Source organism: Zootoca vivipara, chromosome Z1 (assembly GCF_965207765.1).
Source record: "Zootoca vivipara chromosome Z1, rZooViv2.hap1.1, whole genome shotgun sequence".
NCBI lineage: Eukaryota > Metazoa > Chordata > Lepidosauria > Squamata > Lacertidae > Zootoca > Zootoca vivipara.
Genome location: NC_142583.1, coordinates 73,008,272 through 73,025,916, shown reverse-complemented (window position 1 = coordinate 73,025,916; position 17,645 = coordinate 73,008,272). Strand labels below are relative to the sequence as shown.

At 49.1% G+C, this 17,645-nt stretch overlaps 1 protein-coding gene across 1 annotated transcript in view; it reads right to left on the bottom strand.

The window, feature by feature from the left end:
- Window positions 1-17,645, bottom strand: part of ATP6V1B1 (ATPase H+ transporting V1 subunit B1) — a 63,409-nt gene continuing 45,764 nt past the window's right edge. The window contains exons 5-14 of the mRNA XM_035103697.3: window positions 14,808-14,885; window positions 13,021-13,160; window positions 11,631-11,732; window positions 8,194-8,291; window positions 7,250-7,373; window positions 6,995-7,145; window positions 4,092-4,174; window positions 2,182-2,286; window positions 1,053-1,182; window positions 1-382 (exon numbers count right to left, since the gene is read on the bottom strand). Coding sequence (XP_034959588.1) covers window positions 219-382; window positions 1,053-1,182; window positions 2,182-2,286; window positions 4,092-4,174; window positions 6,995-7,145; window positions 7,250-7,373; window positions 8,194-8,291; window positions 11,631-11,732; window positions 13,021-13,160; window positions 14,808-14,885 — 1,175 coding nt within the window. The 3' untranslated portion in view covers window positions 1-218. The remainder of the gene's footprint in view (window positions 383-1,052; window positions 1,183-2,181; window positions 2,287-4,091; window positions 4,175-6,994; window positions 7,146-7,249; window positions 7,374-8,193; window positions 8,292-11,630; window positions 11,733-13,020; window positions 13,161-14,807; window positions 14,886-17,645) is intronic.

Genomic DNA, 17,645 nt, shown 5'->3' with positions numbered 1-17,645 from the left:
TTTGAGTAGACACTTTTATTTTGAATCATGACAGCACTGACAACTGATTATTTCACGGCAATGAAAGTGTGTGTCTACATCCAGGTTCATATTCCTCTTTCTGGCGGCGATGTGTAAATGTCCCCAAAGCCTTGGATCAGCCACCCCACCTCAACCCGCCAAGTCAGTTAAGTGGGTTTAGAGCAACATTGTGCCCTAATGTGGACAAGCCCTGAGGCTCAGAGGGCCGTGTTGGAGGAGCCTTCGGCCCCTCTGGCTTCCCGGGGGTAGTACTCTGCCAGGATATTCTCCGGAATCCGTTTCAGCAGCTCTTTGGGGAAGATCCGCAGCAGCTGCCAGCCAATGTCGAGAGACTCAAAGACGGTCCTGTTTTCGTAGGCGCCTGGGAGAAAACCAAGATTGCCAGTGGGTTAAGGACAGGAGCAAGCCAGCAGTAAATCGCCAGCAAGCAAGGTGGAATTAACTCTTGATTAGCAAAAACACAGGAGAGTCAGGCCTAGTGAGCATAGCAGTTTTTGCACAGTAAGGTAAGTTTAAACATGGGCCTGGGACTCAGCTATACAGCTGCAAATATAACATTTTAAGTGCATTATACACATGTGACACTAGATGGTGATAGTGAGCTTATGGCAAATTCAATATATTTTTCAAAACGCTTTTTTATAAAAAGCATTTTCATAGCATTTTTTATATGTGTCTAGATTCCAACACACACACACACACACACACAAGAGAGAGAGTGTGTGTGTGAGAGAGAGAGAGCCCTTCTTTCTCCATCCAGACAATCAAGAGGCAATAACCAAGTCCAGAGGCACATTCCAGCCCTGCGGAAACCCTCAAGGAGGATGCAAAGCAGAGGCAGCACAAACTTCATCCTGGGGGAAGGCGTGTGGCCTGGGGCTGGCTGGAGATGCCTAGAGGGCCGTGTTTGTCCTGAGTTCCCGTCGCCCTGCTCTAAGGCCACGGCACTCCTTCCCGCCTCCGTGCCAAGCGAGGAGGGCAAAGGGCCCTCCCAGGTCAGCGTTTCCCGGCCACCTTCGTCCCCTGCCTACCTTGTGCAATGAACTGCTTCTCGAACTTCTGCAGAAACTCCAAGAAGAGGAGGTCGTCAGCTGACAGGGCTTCCTCCCCGACCACGGCCTTCATGGCTTGGACGTCCTTGCCGATGGCGTAGCAGGCGTACTGAGCGGGAAACCACAGGGAGGGCATGAGTCAGGGTCCTGCCCAAGGCAACCACCCTGACCCCGAGTCAGCCGTTGAGACCCCAGAACCACCATCAAAAAGAAGCTCTGAAGTCTTAGCTATAAAGGTGTGTGTTTTTTTAAAAACATGGGCATCGTAGATGCACGAAATCTACCCTCTGCATCAAGGCATCTTGTGCATTTAGTCTCAGCGTTCTTATTTGTTACAAGATTTTGGGGTGCCTGGACTCCCCTTCTAATGCCTGGGTGCTGGATTTAGCATGTTAAAATCAAGCAAGTCTGGATTTCTGTGTTCAGGAGATCACTTGGGGTGGACTATTAAGGAGAACGATCAGCCATTAGGAATCTCACCAGGGAGACGGACCTTTCCTTTAGCTCAGAGTTAGATTAGAAGGCAAAAGGTCAGAGTTTCAGTCAGAGATAGTTTAGGATTAGGTTTCTGCAGAAAGGTTCCCGTCGATAAAAGTCAGCAAGCTGGAGAAAAGCTCAGAAGTTTTGGAGCCTGTTTTGAATCCTGGGCTGCGCCGATGGGAAAAGCAAGACCCTTTGGGGGCATCAAGGCTGTGAGCCCCTCCATCCCAGGCTCAGGTTGCATATATGTGTAAATGTGGATATGGATATATGTATATCATAAAGACTCCACAGTCTCTGCTGTGCCTCATTTCTGAAAGGAAACACAGACTCCAGCTAAGTGCCTGGAACCTCGGGTGGCATGCAACAATATTTGTCGCTCTGTTCTCGATGGCTATGTGCCCCCAAGTTTTAGGCAGGAATGCTTCTGAGTCCCAGTTGCTGGAAACCACAGGAGGGGAGAGGGCTCTCGTGCTCGGATCCTGCTTGTAGCTTTCCAGCAGGCACAAAATCATAGAATTGTAGAGTTGGGATTCCACGGGTCACCTAGTCTAAAACCCTGGCAGTGCAGGGGTCCCAAAGACCCTTGAAATGGAAGACCCTTTTCCACGGAGGCTCAAACGCTCACCAGCTGATTGGAGACATCTCCATGGTCTTTCCTGGTCATGCCTTCTCCGATGGCCGACTTCATCAGACGGGAGAGGGACGGGAGGACATTTATGGGAGGGTAGATCTGTGGCAAGAGAAAGCAGATGGGCACCTCTGGTTTTTGGAAATACACTGTGTGTGTGTGTGTGTGTGTTTAGCCTAAGGACCCATCCATGTCTCGGTTTAAGGTAGATCCCAGGACCCCCTGTGCCTCCTTGAATTCCTCCTTGCGTGTGTGGCATACCTAATAGAATCATAGAATCGTAGAGTTGGAAGAGACCACAAGGGCCATCCAGTCCAACCCCCTGCCGAGCAGGAAACACCATCAAAGCATTCTTGACATATGTCTGTCAAGCCTCTGCTTAAAACCTCCAAAGAAGGAGACTCCACCACACTCCTTGGCAGCAAATTCCACTGCTGAACAGCTCTTACTGTCAGGAAGTTCTTTCTAATGTTTAGGTGGAATCTTCTTTCTTGTAGTTTGAATCCAGCTACTCTCCAGCTACTGCTGCTCCACACATTCTCCTCCTTAAGTCTGGAAATTCTCTGTTTATTTATTTGTTACAAGGGGTTCAAATTGGTGTACGTGGTCCTCCTCCTGATTAATCCCCACCAGGGCCGTCTTACCCATAGGTGCTAGGGGTGCGGGGCATCCGGGCGCCAGGCTCTCAGGGGCGCCAGGCCGAGAGTCCAGGGCCCGAAAGTTGAGTCCGGGGAAGAGCCCGTCTCTCACTTGGAGTGCCGCAGCAGGCTCTTCTGCTGCGGGCGGCTCTGCACCGTGAGTTCAGGGGTGACCGAGCCAGCAAGATGCTGTGGTGGCCGGCTGGCTCCGCCCTCCTGCATGCCCGGGACTGGGCAACCTGGGGTGTGCGCAGGCAGATCTTTGCACCCCAGTGGCGCATATACTTAAGACAGTGCTGATCCCCACCACAACCCTGTGATGTAGGTTAGGCTGAGGGGCAGCAACCAGCCTGAAGTCACACCTGGTGACCTTTCCTGGCTGAGTGTGGATTTGAACCCAGATCCTAGTCTGAAATCATGGGCTTAGCCAGGGTTTTTGCTAGGGAAGGGGGCACCACCACTGGCTCGCAGGGAATCTCTCTGACCATCAATGTAACTCTCCTGTTTGGAATTAATGGAAGGAAGGGGTAATACCGCCAAAAGAGGAAAGGCCAATGAATATGTTGAACTGGCTGTGTTAACAAGCAGAAATCGAGACCAAGAGATTTCTAAGAAAGAATGGGGGAAGTGGAATACATGAAGAATTACTGTAAACATCATAAAACGCTAGCAGGACTACTGTAGAATAATCATGAAACAAGGTGAAAATAAAAGGGTAAAGGAGCATTTTGGATATGCAGCCAAACAGGGGAAATATTAACAAACCACAGAAGGTGGGGAAGGGAAGTCATGGATAGTGAGGTGATTTCAATAACCATGTATTTGTTGTAAAATGGAAAACTAAAAATGAATTATTATTATTTTTAAAAAAAAGAAACAGAATTTAAGAGGACAGGGGATCTCTGCATTCAGGGAGGAGACAGCGTGGGACAGCAGGAGGTGAACAACACATGGGCTGAGGGTTCATATTCCACAAAGGGTCCCAAATGCACATTAACCTCAGGTGTGGAAGAGCCCTTAGCTGAAACAGCAGGAGAAAAAGTTCTTTAGGAAGTTTATGATGATGATTTATTGAATTTCTATACCACCCTATACCCGGAGTTCTCAGGGCGGTTCCCAGAATCTCGTAGGGAGTTCCCTATGAATGACTCCTTAGCAGGGGAAGGAATGTCCCACGTTCAATCTGTTCACTTCCTTTTCCTTTGCAAGGATGGAACCTCAGGCAGAGGTGAGGATCAAAGGGGAAAGAGAAGCCCCAGGTAAACCTACCTGTCTGTTGTGGAGCTGCCTGTCCACATAAATTTGCCCTTCAGTGATGAATCCGGTCAAGTCAGGAATGGGGTGAGTGATATCTGTAAGGAGGGGGAAGCAGGTAGATTAGCCGCTGGCCCTGCTAACATTGCAAGTGACTTCTCTGTGCCCTGGGCTAATCTGGTTTCTCACTAGGGGCCCCTCCAGGCGGGTGCGATGCTGGTTTTTTTTGCAAGTGTAACTGATGCAACATATAACATGCAACATGGAACTAATGCAACAGCAGCGCATAGGTGTCGGGTTTTGCACTGAACCATCCACACACACGTTCTGCTTTGTCAGTTCTGCAATGCTCCCCCAGGGGTCACTGCATGATTGCCATCTGGAGGGGCACTGAGAACCACAGAATTGCAGAGTTGGAAGGGATCCCCGAGGGTCATCTAGTCCCACCTCCTGCAATGCAGGAATCTCAGCTAAAGCATCCCTGGCAGATGGCCGTCCAACCTCTGCTTAGAACCCTCCAAGGAAGGAAAAACCTTATGAGGGTGTCTGTTCCAGTTTCAAATGGCTCTGACTGTTTTACTTGTGCATTCTGGCACAACGTTCAAAGCTGAACAAAGAAATGGAAAGTGGCATTTGTGGTATAAAAAAGTATGGGATTCCTGCATTGCAGGGGGTTGGACTAGATGACCCCTGGGGGAACCCCTCCCAATTCTATGAATGCACAATAAAAAAAGACACCTGGAGGGTCTCTATGCCATTCCCCCCTTCCCAGTGCACCCCAAATAAACTCCCATCTTGCATATCCACCTGAATTAGGAAATTTCCCCGCAACTGACAAGTCCAAGGAGAGCTCTGTATTCCTAAAGGATACCTGAGCCTTAACTTACCTCTGTTTGCAAATCCTTACCTCATATCTTAAGACTCTTAACATCACCCCAACAGTCAGAAACACCTCCCCCCTATATTTCACAGGGGTGTGTGTGACTTTTAGAAACATTCATCTCTATCTTATCCTCCAACATCTCCCCCATTATTTCAAAGGCCCCTCCCTCCCTGTCTCGCTTCTTCCCCTGCCGAAATAAATACCTACAGATTTCATCCTAAGGTACGTTTCAACCCTGAGGATGACTGATTCACCAAAGGAACCGAGAGAACGTGCGGAAGACCATATGAGGAACTAAAATTGGCTTTTTCTCGCTTGCTTCTCCTTGATCACGGCTCAAACCGAGGGACTTGGCTCCCCGAAACAGAAGCAGTTCCCTTTCCTTTGCAAAGCTAGGGCAGCTGCTGAGCTGCGGCCAGGAAGGTGGTCTGAACTTGATTGGGCTGAGAGAGATGAAGCGTTTGGCGAGGCTGTGGTTTCTCAGCCAGCAGTGCCTTGAACTGGGAAGTTTGTTGCAGAGGAGGGCGGCAGGAGGCTTTCAAGCAATGCTCCACAATCCACCCCACCCCTCTGGACCACTTGAAAAATGCCAAGGGTCTCGGCCAACCACCAAATGATTTTTCACCCTGTAGTGGCAACTGTAATCAACTGCGCTGCATGGTTTTAATCATGTTTCTGCTGCTTCTTGTGTCCCTTACATCACATTTCATCCTACTGCAATTTGCATTCCACAGACTTCTATTGGAATATATATGATAAGAATAATATTGGAGAAAACCGGGTATTGAAACCTGCTTAACCTAAATCATATATCCCAGTTTTACAGCGGCCCTTTAAAGTACGCTTCACGCAGAGTATACGCAGTCAGAAGTCGACCTGGCTAAGAAAACACCACCAAGAGCGTAGGGTATTATCTCCCTTATGTGAAACCCCTTACTAGCTGCACACTTGTAAAAGTATGCAGATGAAAATACAAACGGTTGGGTTTCTTTAACTGAAAAACAAACTGACTCTAAAGAGACTTTAAACTAAAGATAAATGCTTTCTCTCTTAGCAATATTATCTACCCACTTTCCAAACCTCCCACAAAACTCCCATTAAAACTACCCAAGAATTAACAGTAAACTAGCTTTATAACTAAGCAACTCTCATACTAAGATTCAACTGAGGAATCTCTTAAACTGAGAACAACTGAGAGAGTGATCTACTACTACGAGATGAATCAAACTGAAAGATCTAACTAAGAGATGCAGAAGGCTTTCTGGCAAAGCCTTATATACAAAAAGCAGAGCCCACGCCTGTGAGCAATTAACAGAAACACCGGCACCTGTTTCTCTTAAACAGACAGTATTTACATTAGACCGGCTCTAAAGTAACTTGACTATTCAAAAAATCCAACAACTTCAGGTTGCAATGCAATAAAATTCCATGCAAGGAATGCAGGAAGCAATATGGAACGCCATTAGGAATCAGCGTCGACTTTTGATGCAGAGATGTCGTGGGCCTCCTGGGCGAAGCTCACAGAAAACTTTCTAAAAGTTTAAACAACAATAGGCTAAAAACAGATTAAAACTCGTGCCAGCTGTTTAGAAATCTAAACCAAAAAGAAAAAAGAAAAGCTTTTAGCGGGTGCCAAAAAGAGTACAGCAGCAAAGGTATCTGCCTGGTGTCAATCGGCAGGGAGTTCCAAAGTGCAGGTGCTGCCACACTAAAAGGTTGATTTCTTACCAATGCGGAGCAGGTGTTACGTGGCACCTGTAACATTTCGAGTTCTGCCGATCGATCGAAGCAGACCAGCGGGCATATATGGGATTGGGCAATCTTGCAGATCAACTGATCCCAAGTTGCGTGTGCTTTGGAGGTGGGGGGGGGCATTGACTTCCAGTAAAATTTGCCTCCCTTCCGTCCCCCTTGCCAGCCACCCCTCACTCCCCGCTGCTGTTGCTGCCGGACATTTCCTCCAAACGACTTTCCCCATAGAAGTCAACAGCCCTGGCCTCCCCTGAGCCTTTTCCCAGCCCCCCCCCCTGCTCACCATCGTTGGGCATGGTCAGGATGGGGATCTGAGTGATGGAGCCGTTCCTGCCCTCCACGCGCCCGGCTCTCTCGTAGATGGTCGCCAGGTCAGTGTACATGTACCCTGGGAAGCCTCTGCGCCCGGGGACCTCCTCCCTGGCAGCCGAGACCTGGTGGGGAAAGAGAGGTGAGTTATGGGGCACAGAGAGTGGATCCCTGCCATGTTAGGTGCCCTGGCCCACACCCTCTCCAAGCCAGGGGGTGCCCCTCTGACCTCGCGCAGCGCCTCAGCGTAGGAGCTCATGTCCGTCAAGATCACGAGGACATGCTTCTCGCACTGGTAGGCGAGGAACTCGGCCGTGGTCAGGGCCAGGCGTGGGGTGATGATGCGCTCGATCCTGTGGGAGAGAGGGGGCAGTCAGCATGGGGGGTCTGGGTGCGCTGAGCATTGCAAGCCGAGCATCCAGTCCTGCCCAAGTCTCCTCCTTACTACATACCCTCCAACAGTTCTCTGGTGAAAACAGGACATCCCAACATTTCCCCAATGAAAATAGGACCATCTCAACATTTCTCCAGTGAAAACAAGGGTGTCCTGTTCCATACCCTCCTACATTTATCCGATGAAAATATGGCCATCCCAACATTTATCCAATTTAAAGAAAGATGTTCTATTCCATACCATCCAACATTTATCCAATGAAAATGAGGCAACCCTAGGACCTAAGGGAAAGCGGGACATTCTGGGATCAGATCAGAAACCAGGACAGCTTCTGTAAATCTGGGACTGTTCCTGGAAAATAGGGACACTGGGAGGGTCTTCGTTACAGGGTTCTGTAGCCATTATCTGCACACACCACTACAATAAGGCGGGGGGTTTTGTATGCAAAAATTACTCTTCGCCTGGCGTGTCCTGTGCCACAGATGCCCACGAGGCCCCTGTGTGCTGTTGCATGGATGGGCAGAGAAGTGGTACCAGCCGATGCACAGGTGCTGCTTGCAGGTGGGAGAAGCCCACCTGAGCTCCGGCAAGAGGCTCCTTTGTTCCCACAAGCTGCTGGGCAGGTGGTCTTCCATTGAACTCACAGAAACCCCCCCAGGCTGGACCATGATTTGATCAGGGGTACTGCCAGGCTGCTCTGATTTGTGTATTTATTTCATAAAATTTATACACCGCTTGATTGTAAGAAAAGCCCAGTTTACAAAAAAAAAAAAACTCACGTGGGGTCATTGGCCAGGTTCAGAAAGAGGCAGACGTTCTCCATGGAGCCATTCTCCTCAAAGTCCGACTTGAAGAAGCGGGCCGTCTCCATGTTCACCTGCCAGTCACAGAACAGAGAATAGGCCCTTGAGTTGTAGTTTGCAGTGCAAACCAGATTGGTGAAGGTTTTAGTCAAAGACAGCTAGAGCCAGTTCAGGCATTTAAAGACCTATTTCAGAAACCTACAAACCAACAAATTTCTAAGGACTTCCGACTGCCCAACCAGCCAACATTCCAGAACAGCGCTGCAAATATAAATGGACATAGAATCATAGAATCATAGAGTTGGAAGAGACCACAAGGGCCATCCAGTCCAACCCCCTGCCAAGCAGGAAACACCATCAAAGAATTCTTGACATATGCCTGTCAAGCCTCTGCTTAAAGACCTCCAAAGAAGGAGACTCCACCACACTCCTTGGTGGCAAATTCCACTGCCGAACAGCTCTTACTGTCAGGAAGTTCTTCCTAATGTTTAGGTGGAATCTTTTTTCTTGTAGCTTGAATCCATTGCTCCGTGTCTGCTTCTCTGGAGCAGCAGAAAACAACCTTTCTCCCTCCTCTATATGACATCCTATTATATATTTTGAACATGGCTATCATATCACCCCTTAACCTTCTCTTCTCCAGGCTAAACATACCCAGCTCCCTAAGCCGTTCCTCATAAGGCATCGTTTCCAGGCCTTTGACCATTTTGGTTGCCCTCCTCTGGACACGTTCCAGCTTGTCAGTATCCTTCTTGAACTGTGGTGCCCAGAACTGGACACAGTACTCCAGGTGAGGTCTGACCAGAGCAGAATACAGTGGTACTATTACTTCCCTTGATCTCGATGCTATACTCCTATTGATGCAGCCCAGAATTGCATTGGCTTTTTTAGCTGCTGCATCACACTGCTGACTCATGTCAAGTTTGTGGTCTACCAAGACTCCTAGGTCCTTTTCACATGTACTGCTCTCAAGCCAGGTGTCACCCATCTTGTATTTGTGCCTTTCATTTTTTCTGCCCAAGTGTAGTACCTTACATTTCTCCTTGTTAAAGGTAATGAGAACAGGATGCTGGACTAGTAGGTGGGCTAGCGTCCTGATTCGGCAGGAAATTCTTAGGTCCTTAATAGCTGTTTATAGCTTTCTCCAGGTGTGAAGCGTTCTTCTGAGTCTTATAAAATCACATCCACAAGAGCAGTTGAGAAAAACCTCCCTCCATCAAGATGCAGCTAAATATTCTTAATAATAATAATAATAATTCCATTTTGCCGCAGGTGGAGGGCAAAGCATAGCCATCACAATTAGCAGCCATCAATAGTCCTCTCTTCCATGAATTTGTCTCATCCTCTTTCAGAGCCATCCAAGTTGACGGCTTCACACCTGCCTTCTGTGGCAGCGAGTTCCATAGTTTAACTATGTGCTGTGGGAAGAAGGACTTTCTTTTAACCCACCTGCCGATAAAGATGACCTGGGATGCCAAAAGGAAGCGCTTGCAAGGACGTGACTGTCCACTAGGGGGGAGCAAGCTGCTGCCGGTTAGCTCACCTGGCTGCCTGGGAGATGCTCAAAGCCTGAGGATGTGGCAGGGAAGCTTGCCTTTTCCCAGAGGGAGGTCTCTTGCACCACCAGCCCTGCTGCCTTGGCTGAGCATCCCGCCAGGAAATATTTCCTAGGGCTCTAGAGCCAACATGGGCTCCTGGGTAGGACTGATGGCTTTGGGGCCCCTTTTAAAATCCTTGGGTGCGTTGCAAGCAAGTCTAAGAAATACTGGTGGTTTTTTTAGTACACTTCCTGGGCAGGGAAAACATTAAAAACATAAACAAAAAAACCAGGTGTGCTGGTAGCTTTCTGCGCACATGGCCGGTCCGTACTTAATCTAGCTGTGTTTCCTGCATTGCAGAAGGTTGGACTAGAAGATCCATTGGGTCCCTTCCAACTCCACAATTCTCTTGGTCCTGTGGTCCACAGGCATGCTTGGTGGGGAGGGGCCTCCTTGGTAGCTGCTCCCAGACTTGGGAACTCCCTCCCTAGAGAAGTTCGACTGGTTCCCTCTTTGTTCTTTTGCAAACAGGTGGAGGCTTTCTTGTTGCAAAAGGTGTTTGGCAACTGACTGTTTTTAAGAGCTAGTGCTGTGGTGATTCTATTGCAGGGGTCCCCAAACTTACGTTGCCGAGGGCCGGTGCCGCCAGCGCCAATTGTGCTGTGAGCCGGAGCACGTGGGAGCGGTTTGCAGTGCACTTCCGGGTCACCGGAACAGCAGAAAGAGCTTGTGCGCATGCGCACGGAAGTGCGCCGGAAATGACGCTTGGGCATGCGCACAAACTATTTCCGACGCTCCGGCGACCCGGAAGTGGGCAGCCGCGCCGTTAAGAGCACGCGGCAGGAGTGGGCGGCGGGGGGTGCCGGGGGCCGCATAAGAAAGCCTCGCGGGCCGCATCCGGCCCCCGGGCCTTAGTTTGGGGAAGCCTGTTCTATTGCAATGATTTGCCTTTTTAAAGACTTTCTCTTTTTCCTATTACAAATGCTAAATAATAATAATAATATTAATAATGCCCCGCCCATCTGGCTGGGTTGCCCCAGCCACTCTGGGTGACTTCCAGCACATACAGGAATATAATAAATAAATTCTATAAATTGTTTTAATTGTGTTTTAATGCTGGCCCCCCTCCCACCCCAATGTTATTATTATTATTATTATTTAACAACTTATATACCGCCCTATATCTGGAGATCTTAGGGGGGTTCACAGAACAAAATCAAAATATTAAACCACAAAATATACAATCAAAACAAAAACAACAATCCATTAACCCCCCCCCCCAACCCACATTTTAAAAGGGCGTAGGATGTCAATCAAATCAACCAAAATCCTGGTTAAAAAAGGAACATTTTTGCCTGGTGCCTTAAGGTGTATAATGAAGGAGCCAGACAAACTTCTTTGGGGAGAGCTGTTCCTATTTTATCTGTAAGCCTCCTTGAGTCTGTGTTAGGGGGGAAAGGCAGGGTATCAATAAATATAACAATGAAAATGAAGATATGATTCTTTGATTCTGCAGTAGAACCAACAAATTAGAAGGCAGGGGCAAATGCAAAAAAGGAAGGCTCCTCCCTCACTGGCTAGAGCATGGCACTGATAATGCCAGGGTTGCAGGTTTGATCCCCGGACGGGACACCTGCCTATTCCTGCATCGCAAGGGGGTTGGACTAGATGATCCTCAGGGTGCCCTTCCAACTCTCCGATTCTCCGATTCTATGAACGGGAAAGATCCCCATGGCTCCTCATGTGTAAATGCAAGGAGCGTGGCCTACTCTGGTGCAACGTGAATTTGGAGAAAGCCGACCAACAGCTAAATGATGCTCAAAAAGGAGCAAGACCTTTGGCAGCCTGAGGATGGAAATGTCTGAAGCGACTCACCCCCATGGCAGCAAAGACGATGGCAAAGTTGTCCTCGTGGTAATCCATGACGTCTTTGGATTTCTTCACCAGCCCTGCTTGCCTGCAGATCTGGGCCGCGATCTGAGGGGGGAGGCGAAAGGAAGGCAATGCTACCGTCTCAAGGACAGAAGAGAGGAGATGGCACACCCTCCAACATTCCTCAGGTGAAAACAGGGACGTTACACACACACACACACCCCTGACATTCCTCGATCCCTCTCCCATTTCTTGCACACACCCCTCAATTAGCCGGTGAGTTTTTAACCTTCTGTCCTTGTTTCTGGGGTGTTTTGCACAAAGACATCAGCATTCCTGCCGAAGGAGAATAAGGAGAGAGAGAGAGAACATTTTTTGTGCCATCTTTGAGCCCCTTGGAGGAAAAAAGTAGGCTGTGTGCCAAAAACTGTGATTCTTACATTGCAGGGGGGGTTGGACTAGATGACCCTTTGCAGTCCTTCCCAACTCTGCAACTCTACGAAATAAATAAATGAAGGGCCTTTGCTGGCCTCTCCACCCACCTCCCTCCGTTACTCTCCTGCCAGGCGGCGGAGCGTCCAACACGCCAGGTCCTGAGTTGATCATATTCACTCTCGCCTGTCACTCCCGATTAGTCAGGGCACAGTTTCCACCTGACTTCCTCCCTGGGTGTGTATCTGTGGCAAGGAAACTGGCCTGCTTATTCATTTATCTATTGGATATACACCTCACCTTTTCCTCCACGGGGCACAAGATGGCATGGTTTCCCCTCTTCCTCATTCAATCCTCACAACAACCCTGTGAGGTAGGCTGGGCTGGGAGAGAGAGTCACCCAGTGAACTGCATGGCCGAGAGGGGATTCGAACCCTGGTCTCTCTCACGGGCTGCGCACCCTGTCCCCAGGTGCATTCACACGGAGATGAGCCTCAATGTTTCAGGTCCGTCAAAGGGCACCGTGGGGCAAGGCAGGCTGGCATGTCGGCAGAGGTCCAGATTTCCAGCCAGGAAAGGGACAGGAGTGTCTGTGTCAACCAGGTTCAACGTCCTTAAATTGATTTACAAAAAGCCCGGCGCAACGTCGGTTAAGGGTGCCTCAGCCTGAGCCCTTGTGCCCCAGATGAGATCACCTGCAGGCTGGTTTCAAAACAAGGAGAAGCCGAACCTTTAGTGTCATGGGCCCAGTCCTGTGGAACTCTCTGCCACTGGAAATTCAGCAGGCAACTTTCGTGCCAACTTTTAATTGCCTGCTGAGATCTTGGTCCCAGAGAGCGTTAATTCACTAGCACGTGGCTCTTAGATTTTAAATACGAACAGAAGAATCTAGACAGAGCAAATTCTGGATGGAGCAAAACAGGGTGGGGTTAGGATTCAGACCTCAAATGCATACGCTTACCTCATTGTGGGGGAGACCTGCAGCAGAGAAGATGGGGATCTTCTGACCCCTGGCAATGCTGTTCATGACATCGATGGGGGAGATCCCAGTCTGGATCATCTCTTCGGGGTAGATGCGCCCGTGCGGGTTGATGGGCTGGCCTGGGGAAAACGAGGCAGGAGGAGGGAGGAGGTCACAGAATCGTAGAGTTGGAAGGGACCCCCGAGGGTCATCTAGTCCAACCCCCTGCAATGCAGGAATCGAAGCTCAAATCCAGCAATCGCAGCCGGCCAGTCAGGGGTGGGCTAGTCATCAAGCAGAGAGCAATGGTCATATCGAAGCAGAGCCTATAAGGCTTTGCTGCCTTGCTGATGTTGGTACACCAGCGACTGCCAACCTGGTGCCCTCCAAAGGTTTTGAACTACGTGCCAGGCTGGGGCTGATGGGAGCCTCAGTTCAAAGACTGGTGAAAGATGCTGCAGGACCCACAAAACAGTTGCCATTCCTGTCTTGTTAAAGTGGCAAACACAGATTTGAAGCTCTGTGTCCGAGAACTCCATTCTTTTTCCTGTCCCAGAGCTTTCTTCATGAAACCTGCTCTTTTTCACTCAATCGGAGCAAACGTCAATCCACGGAAGAATTGGCGTTTGTTCTGATTAAATGCTAAAGAGTGGGTTTTTGTGGGGAAAGATTCAGGCCAAAAAAACACCCCACAACAAAACCAAATAAGCTCAGACACGTAGCTTTTAAGTGCAGACTTGCCTGGAAAGAGCAATGCCAAAGGTAAATGTGGAGAAACCCTTAGTCTCAGCCTAACCTACCTCACAGGGGTGTTGTGGGGATTAAATAAGGGGCGAGAGAGAACCATGTAGACCATCTTGAGGGATAAATGCAAAAAATTAAATAAAGGCTCCCTATACCAGGGGTATTGGGACGTGGGTGGCGCTGTGGTCTAAACCACAGAGCCTAGGGCTTGCCGATCAGAAGGTCAGCGGTTCGAATCCCCGCGACGGGGTGAGCTCCCGTTGTTCTGTCCCAGATCCTGCCCACCTAGCACTTCGAAAGCACGTCAAAGTGCAAGTAGATAAATAGGGACCGCTCCGGCGGGAAGGTAAACAGCGTTTACGTGTGCTGCTCTGGTTTGCCAGAAGCGACTTAGTCATGCTGGCCATATGACCTGGAAAAACTGTCTGCAGACAAACGCCGGCTCCCTCGGCCTATAGAGTGAGATGAGCGCACAACCCCAGAGTTGTCCACGACTGGACCTAACGGTCAGGGGTACCTTTACCTTTAAGGTGCTACTGGAAGGAATTTTTTTATTTTGTTTTTTCTATGGCAGACCAACACAGCTACCTGTAACTTTATACCAGGGATTCTGAAACCTGCTTCTGTTGCCTGAACTGGGTCCCTCCCTAAGACCCTACTGATTATGGCACCTTTGGCAAGAAAGGAGAGGGGGGAATAGAGGTGGCACTGAGGTGGGGGGGACCCCAGCAGCCTGATATAAATGCAGTAGATAAATAAATGTGGGGGAACAGAGGAAAAACCGCTGGGTTTCCCTGCCTGGAAAAATGGAGTTCCTTATTTGTGATCATGACATTCTGCTTAGTTGACAAACTTAGTTGGTCTCTAAGGTGCTACTGGAAGGAATTTTTTTATTTTGTTTCGACTCTGCTTCTAGATATGGGAGACCTGTTTAAGAGCAGAGGGAGGTCAGGACTTTCACCGGTTCCCTTTGACGGCGTCTTCTTTGGAACAGAGGGGTCAAGCGGAATCCCTCCCCATGGCACCCCAGACTAAGGTCTCACCGTTAATGTCCAGGAAATCTTCTGCCATCACAGTTGGCCCTTTGTCGATGGGTTTGGCGGAACCGTTGAAGACTCGGCCTGCAGAGAGAGACAGGTGTGAGAAGGAGGGCCTGGTGTGAGACACAACCGCAGGTATACGTGGGAATCATCTTTGGACAGCTAAGAGCACGAGGAGAGGCTGCTGGATCCGGCCAATGGCCCATCTAGTCCAGCCTCCTGTTCTCACAGGGGCCAACCAGGTACCTGCGAGAAGCCCGTAACCATCTCTCTCCTTCCGTGGTTTCCAACAACCGGCACCCAGGAGCAATTACTGCCTCCAGCCGTGGCAGCAGAATAGAGCCATTCCATAGCCTTAACCAATGGGCTTTTGGCAATGGCCTCTTTATAAGGAAAGGGCTGGTGATGTGATGTTTTGCTGCAATGATCGTCAGCTGTTGGTTAGAGAGAGGTGCTGATAATGTCAAGGTTGCAGGTTTGATCCACATTCCTGCGTTGCAGTGGGTTGGACTATATGATCCTCAAGGTCCCTTCCAAGTCTACAATTCTGTGGTTTAATAGATATTTCATACAATCTTTCAATAGAAGAATGGTCTATGTTACAATTCAATCCTAAACTTAAGGCCCATATTATTAGATCCACACCTCTGAAGCCCACCCCATATAGCTGTGTTAACCTATCTTTTATTTTTTCTTATAAACGTTTACGCACCCATTAAAGGTAAAGGGACACCTGACGGTTAGGTCCAGTCGCGGACGACTCTGGGATTGCAGCGCTCATCTCGCTTTATTGGCCAAGGGAGCCAGCGTACAGCTTCCGGGTCATGTGGCCAGCAAGACTAAGCCGCTTCTGGCGAACCAGAGCAGCGCACGGAAACATCATTTACCTTCCCGCCGGAGCGGTACCTATTTATCTACTTGCACTTTTGGGCATGCTTTCGAACTGCTATGTTGGCAGGAGCTGGGACCGAACAACAGGAGCTCACCCCATCGTGGGGATTCGAACCGCCGACCTTCTGATTGACAAGCCCTAGGCTCAGTGGTTTAGACTATAGCGCCACCTGCATCCCATTATCTATGCTTAATTAAGTGTTCTATTTATATGTTTAAATCTATGTTTGGTTCTTGCTCTTATTTATTTAATAATTATTCATTTAGATTCATACTGTTATGCTATTTATTTTGATGTTTTGCTTATGCTGGTCTATGAACATAATAAAGTACTTGACTTTACATACACACACTCACACAGTTTTAATCCTATTAATCTTTAACTGTTTTAAATGTTTTTTTCTCCTATGTTTCTGGCTGTTTCTATTTTATCTGCAGGCCACCTTCAGTGAAGGGGGAAAGGGGGGATATAAATAAATATAAACAGTTAAAAGAGGCTCTTGGGAGGCCATTGCTGGAACAACTCTCGGGTTGGAGCAACTGGCGAAAATGTTTTACAATGTTTTAAATGGTTCTAATTTTGATTCCTCTCTTTTGTTTTTGTCAGGTTGGGGTTGGTGCAATGTTTAGCTGGGGTTGGCGGTTATTTTAATTTGGGTATAACTGTAAACGGTTTATTGTTGTTTTTGTTATTACTGGTTTCTATTGATTGATTGATTGGAATAATAATAATAATAATAATAATAATAATAATAATAATAATACAGTGTGTGAGCTGATAGTCCTGTACAGGACTGTGCAGACAGCAGCCAAGTTCTACCCCACCAGCAGAGGGTGCCGACTGTGTTGCAGAAGTGCCATGGTGTGGGTGGCACACCCTGGGCAGGATTGGCAGGGAGGGGGGCTGCGGCTTGTGCTTTTGCTGCCCGCACCTAATCCTCAGGAGGGGAACGGGCAAAGGAGACTGGGAGGTAGGTCCAAGAGGTATGTGTGTGGCAGGAGTGCCAACTTGGCCCCGCGACTGTGGGTGCCTGGGGCCGTGGTGCCATGCAGTGTGCATGGCCTTGGCACCAAACTTTGTGCCTGGCCCCTTCATGGAGAATTTTGCAGGTGCCCAGGGCCCCAGGGAGTTGGCACCTATGGTGTGCGTCACTCCAAGTGGCTGGCTAAGCCGCAGATCTTGCAAGCACAGGACTGCAGGTGCTTCGATTGAGCAAAGGTTTCCCTCTGCTCTTTCTCCCTTCCCTTCTCCCCCTCCCTCTCTCCTTTTCCTTTTTGTGCTTCAGTGATGTGTGTCTAAGACAAATAGAATGCGTGGTGGTGAATACCAAGCTTACTGGCCTTTCATGGTCCTGTGGCTCCTTCCTCCCATTTCCATCTTGGCATTGATCTTCATTTGCTGTGACAAGGACAGGGCTTTTCCACCGTCCCTCTTAAAGGACCGGAAGAAAGTTGTTGCGCATTGGGGGGGGGGACACTCACTGGCGAGGGGGAGGCAGGGAGGGCGAATGCAGCTGTATTGATTCCTCCCCTGCGGTGGCCGATAGCCAATCTATAAAGGGGGGGGGGAGGCTCTGGCGGATGTTCAAGACAGATCTTTGGGCGAAAAGGTTAATTTGGCCACCTAAAGAAATGAGTCGGTGGGGGGCAGAGGAAGATGATGGGTGGGGGCTAACAGACTGAGGTTGGATCTTGGCAAGACAGAAGTACTGTTCTTGGGGGACAGGGGGCTGGAGGGTGTGGGGGACTCCCTGGTCCTGAATGGGGTAACTGTGTCCCTGAAGGACCAGGTGTGCAGCCTGGGAGTCATTTTGGACTCACAGCTGTCCATGGAGGTGCAGGTCAATTCTGTGTCCAGGGCAGCTTTCTACCAGCTCCATCTGGTACGCAGGCTGAGACTCTACCTGCCTGCGGACTGTCTCAGAGTGATGCATGCTCTGGTTATCTCCC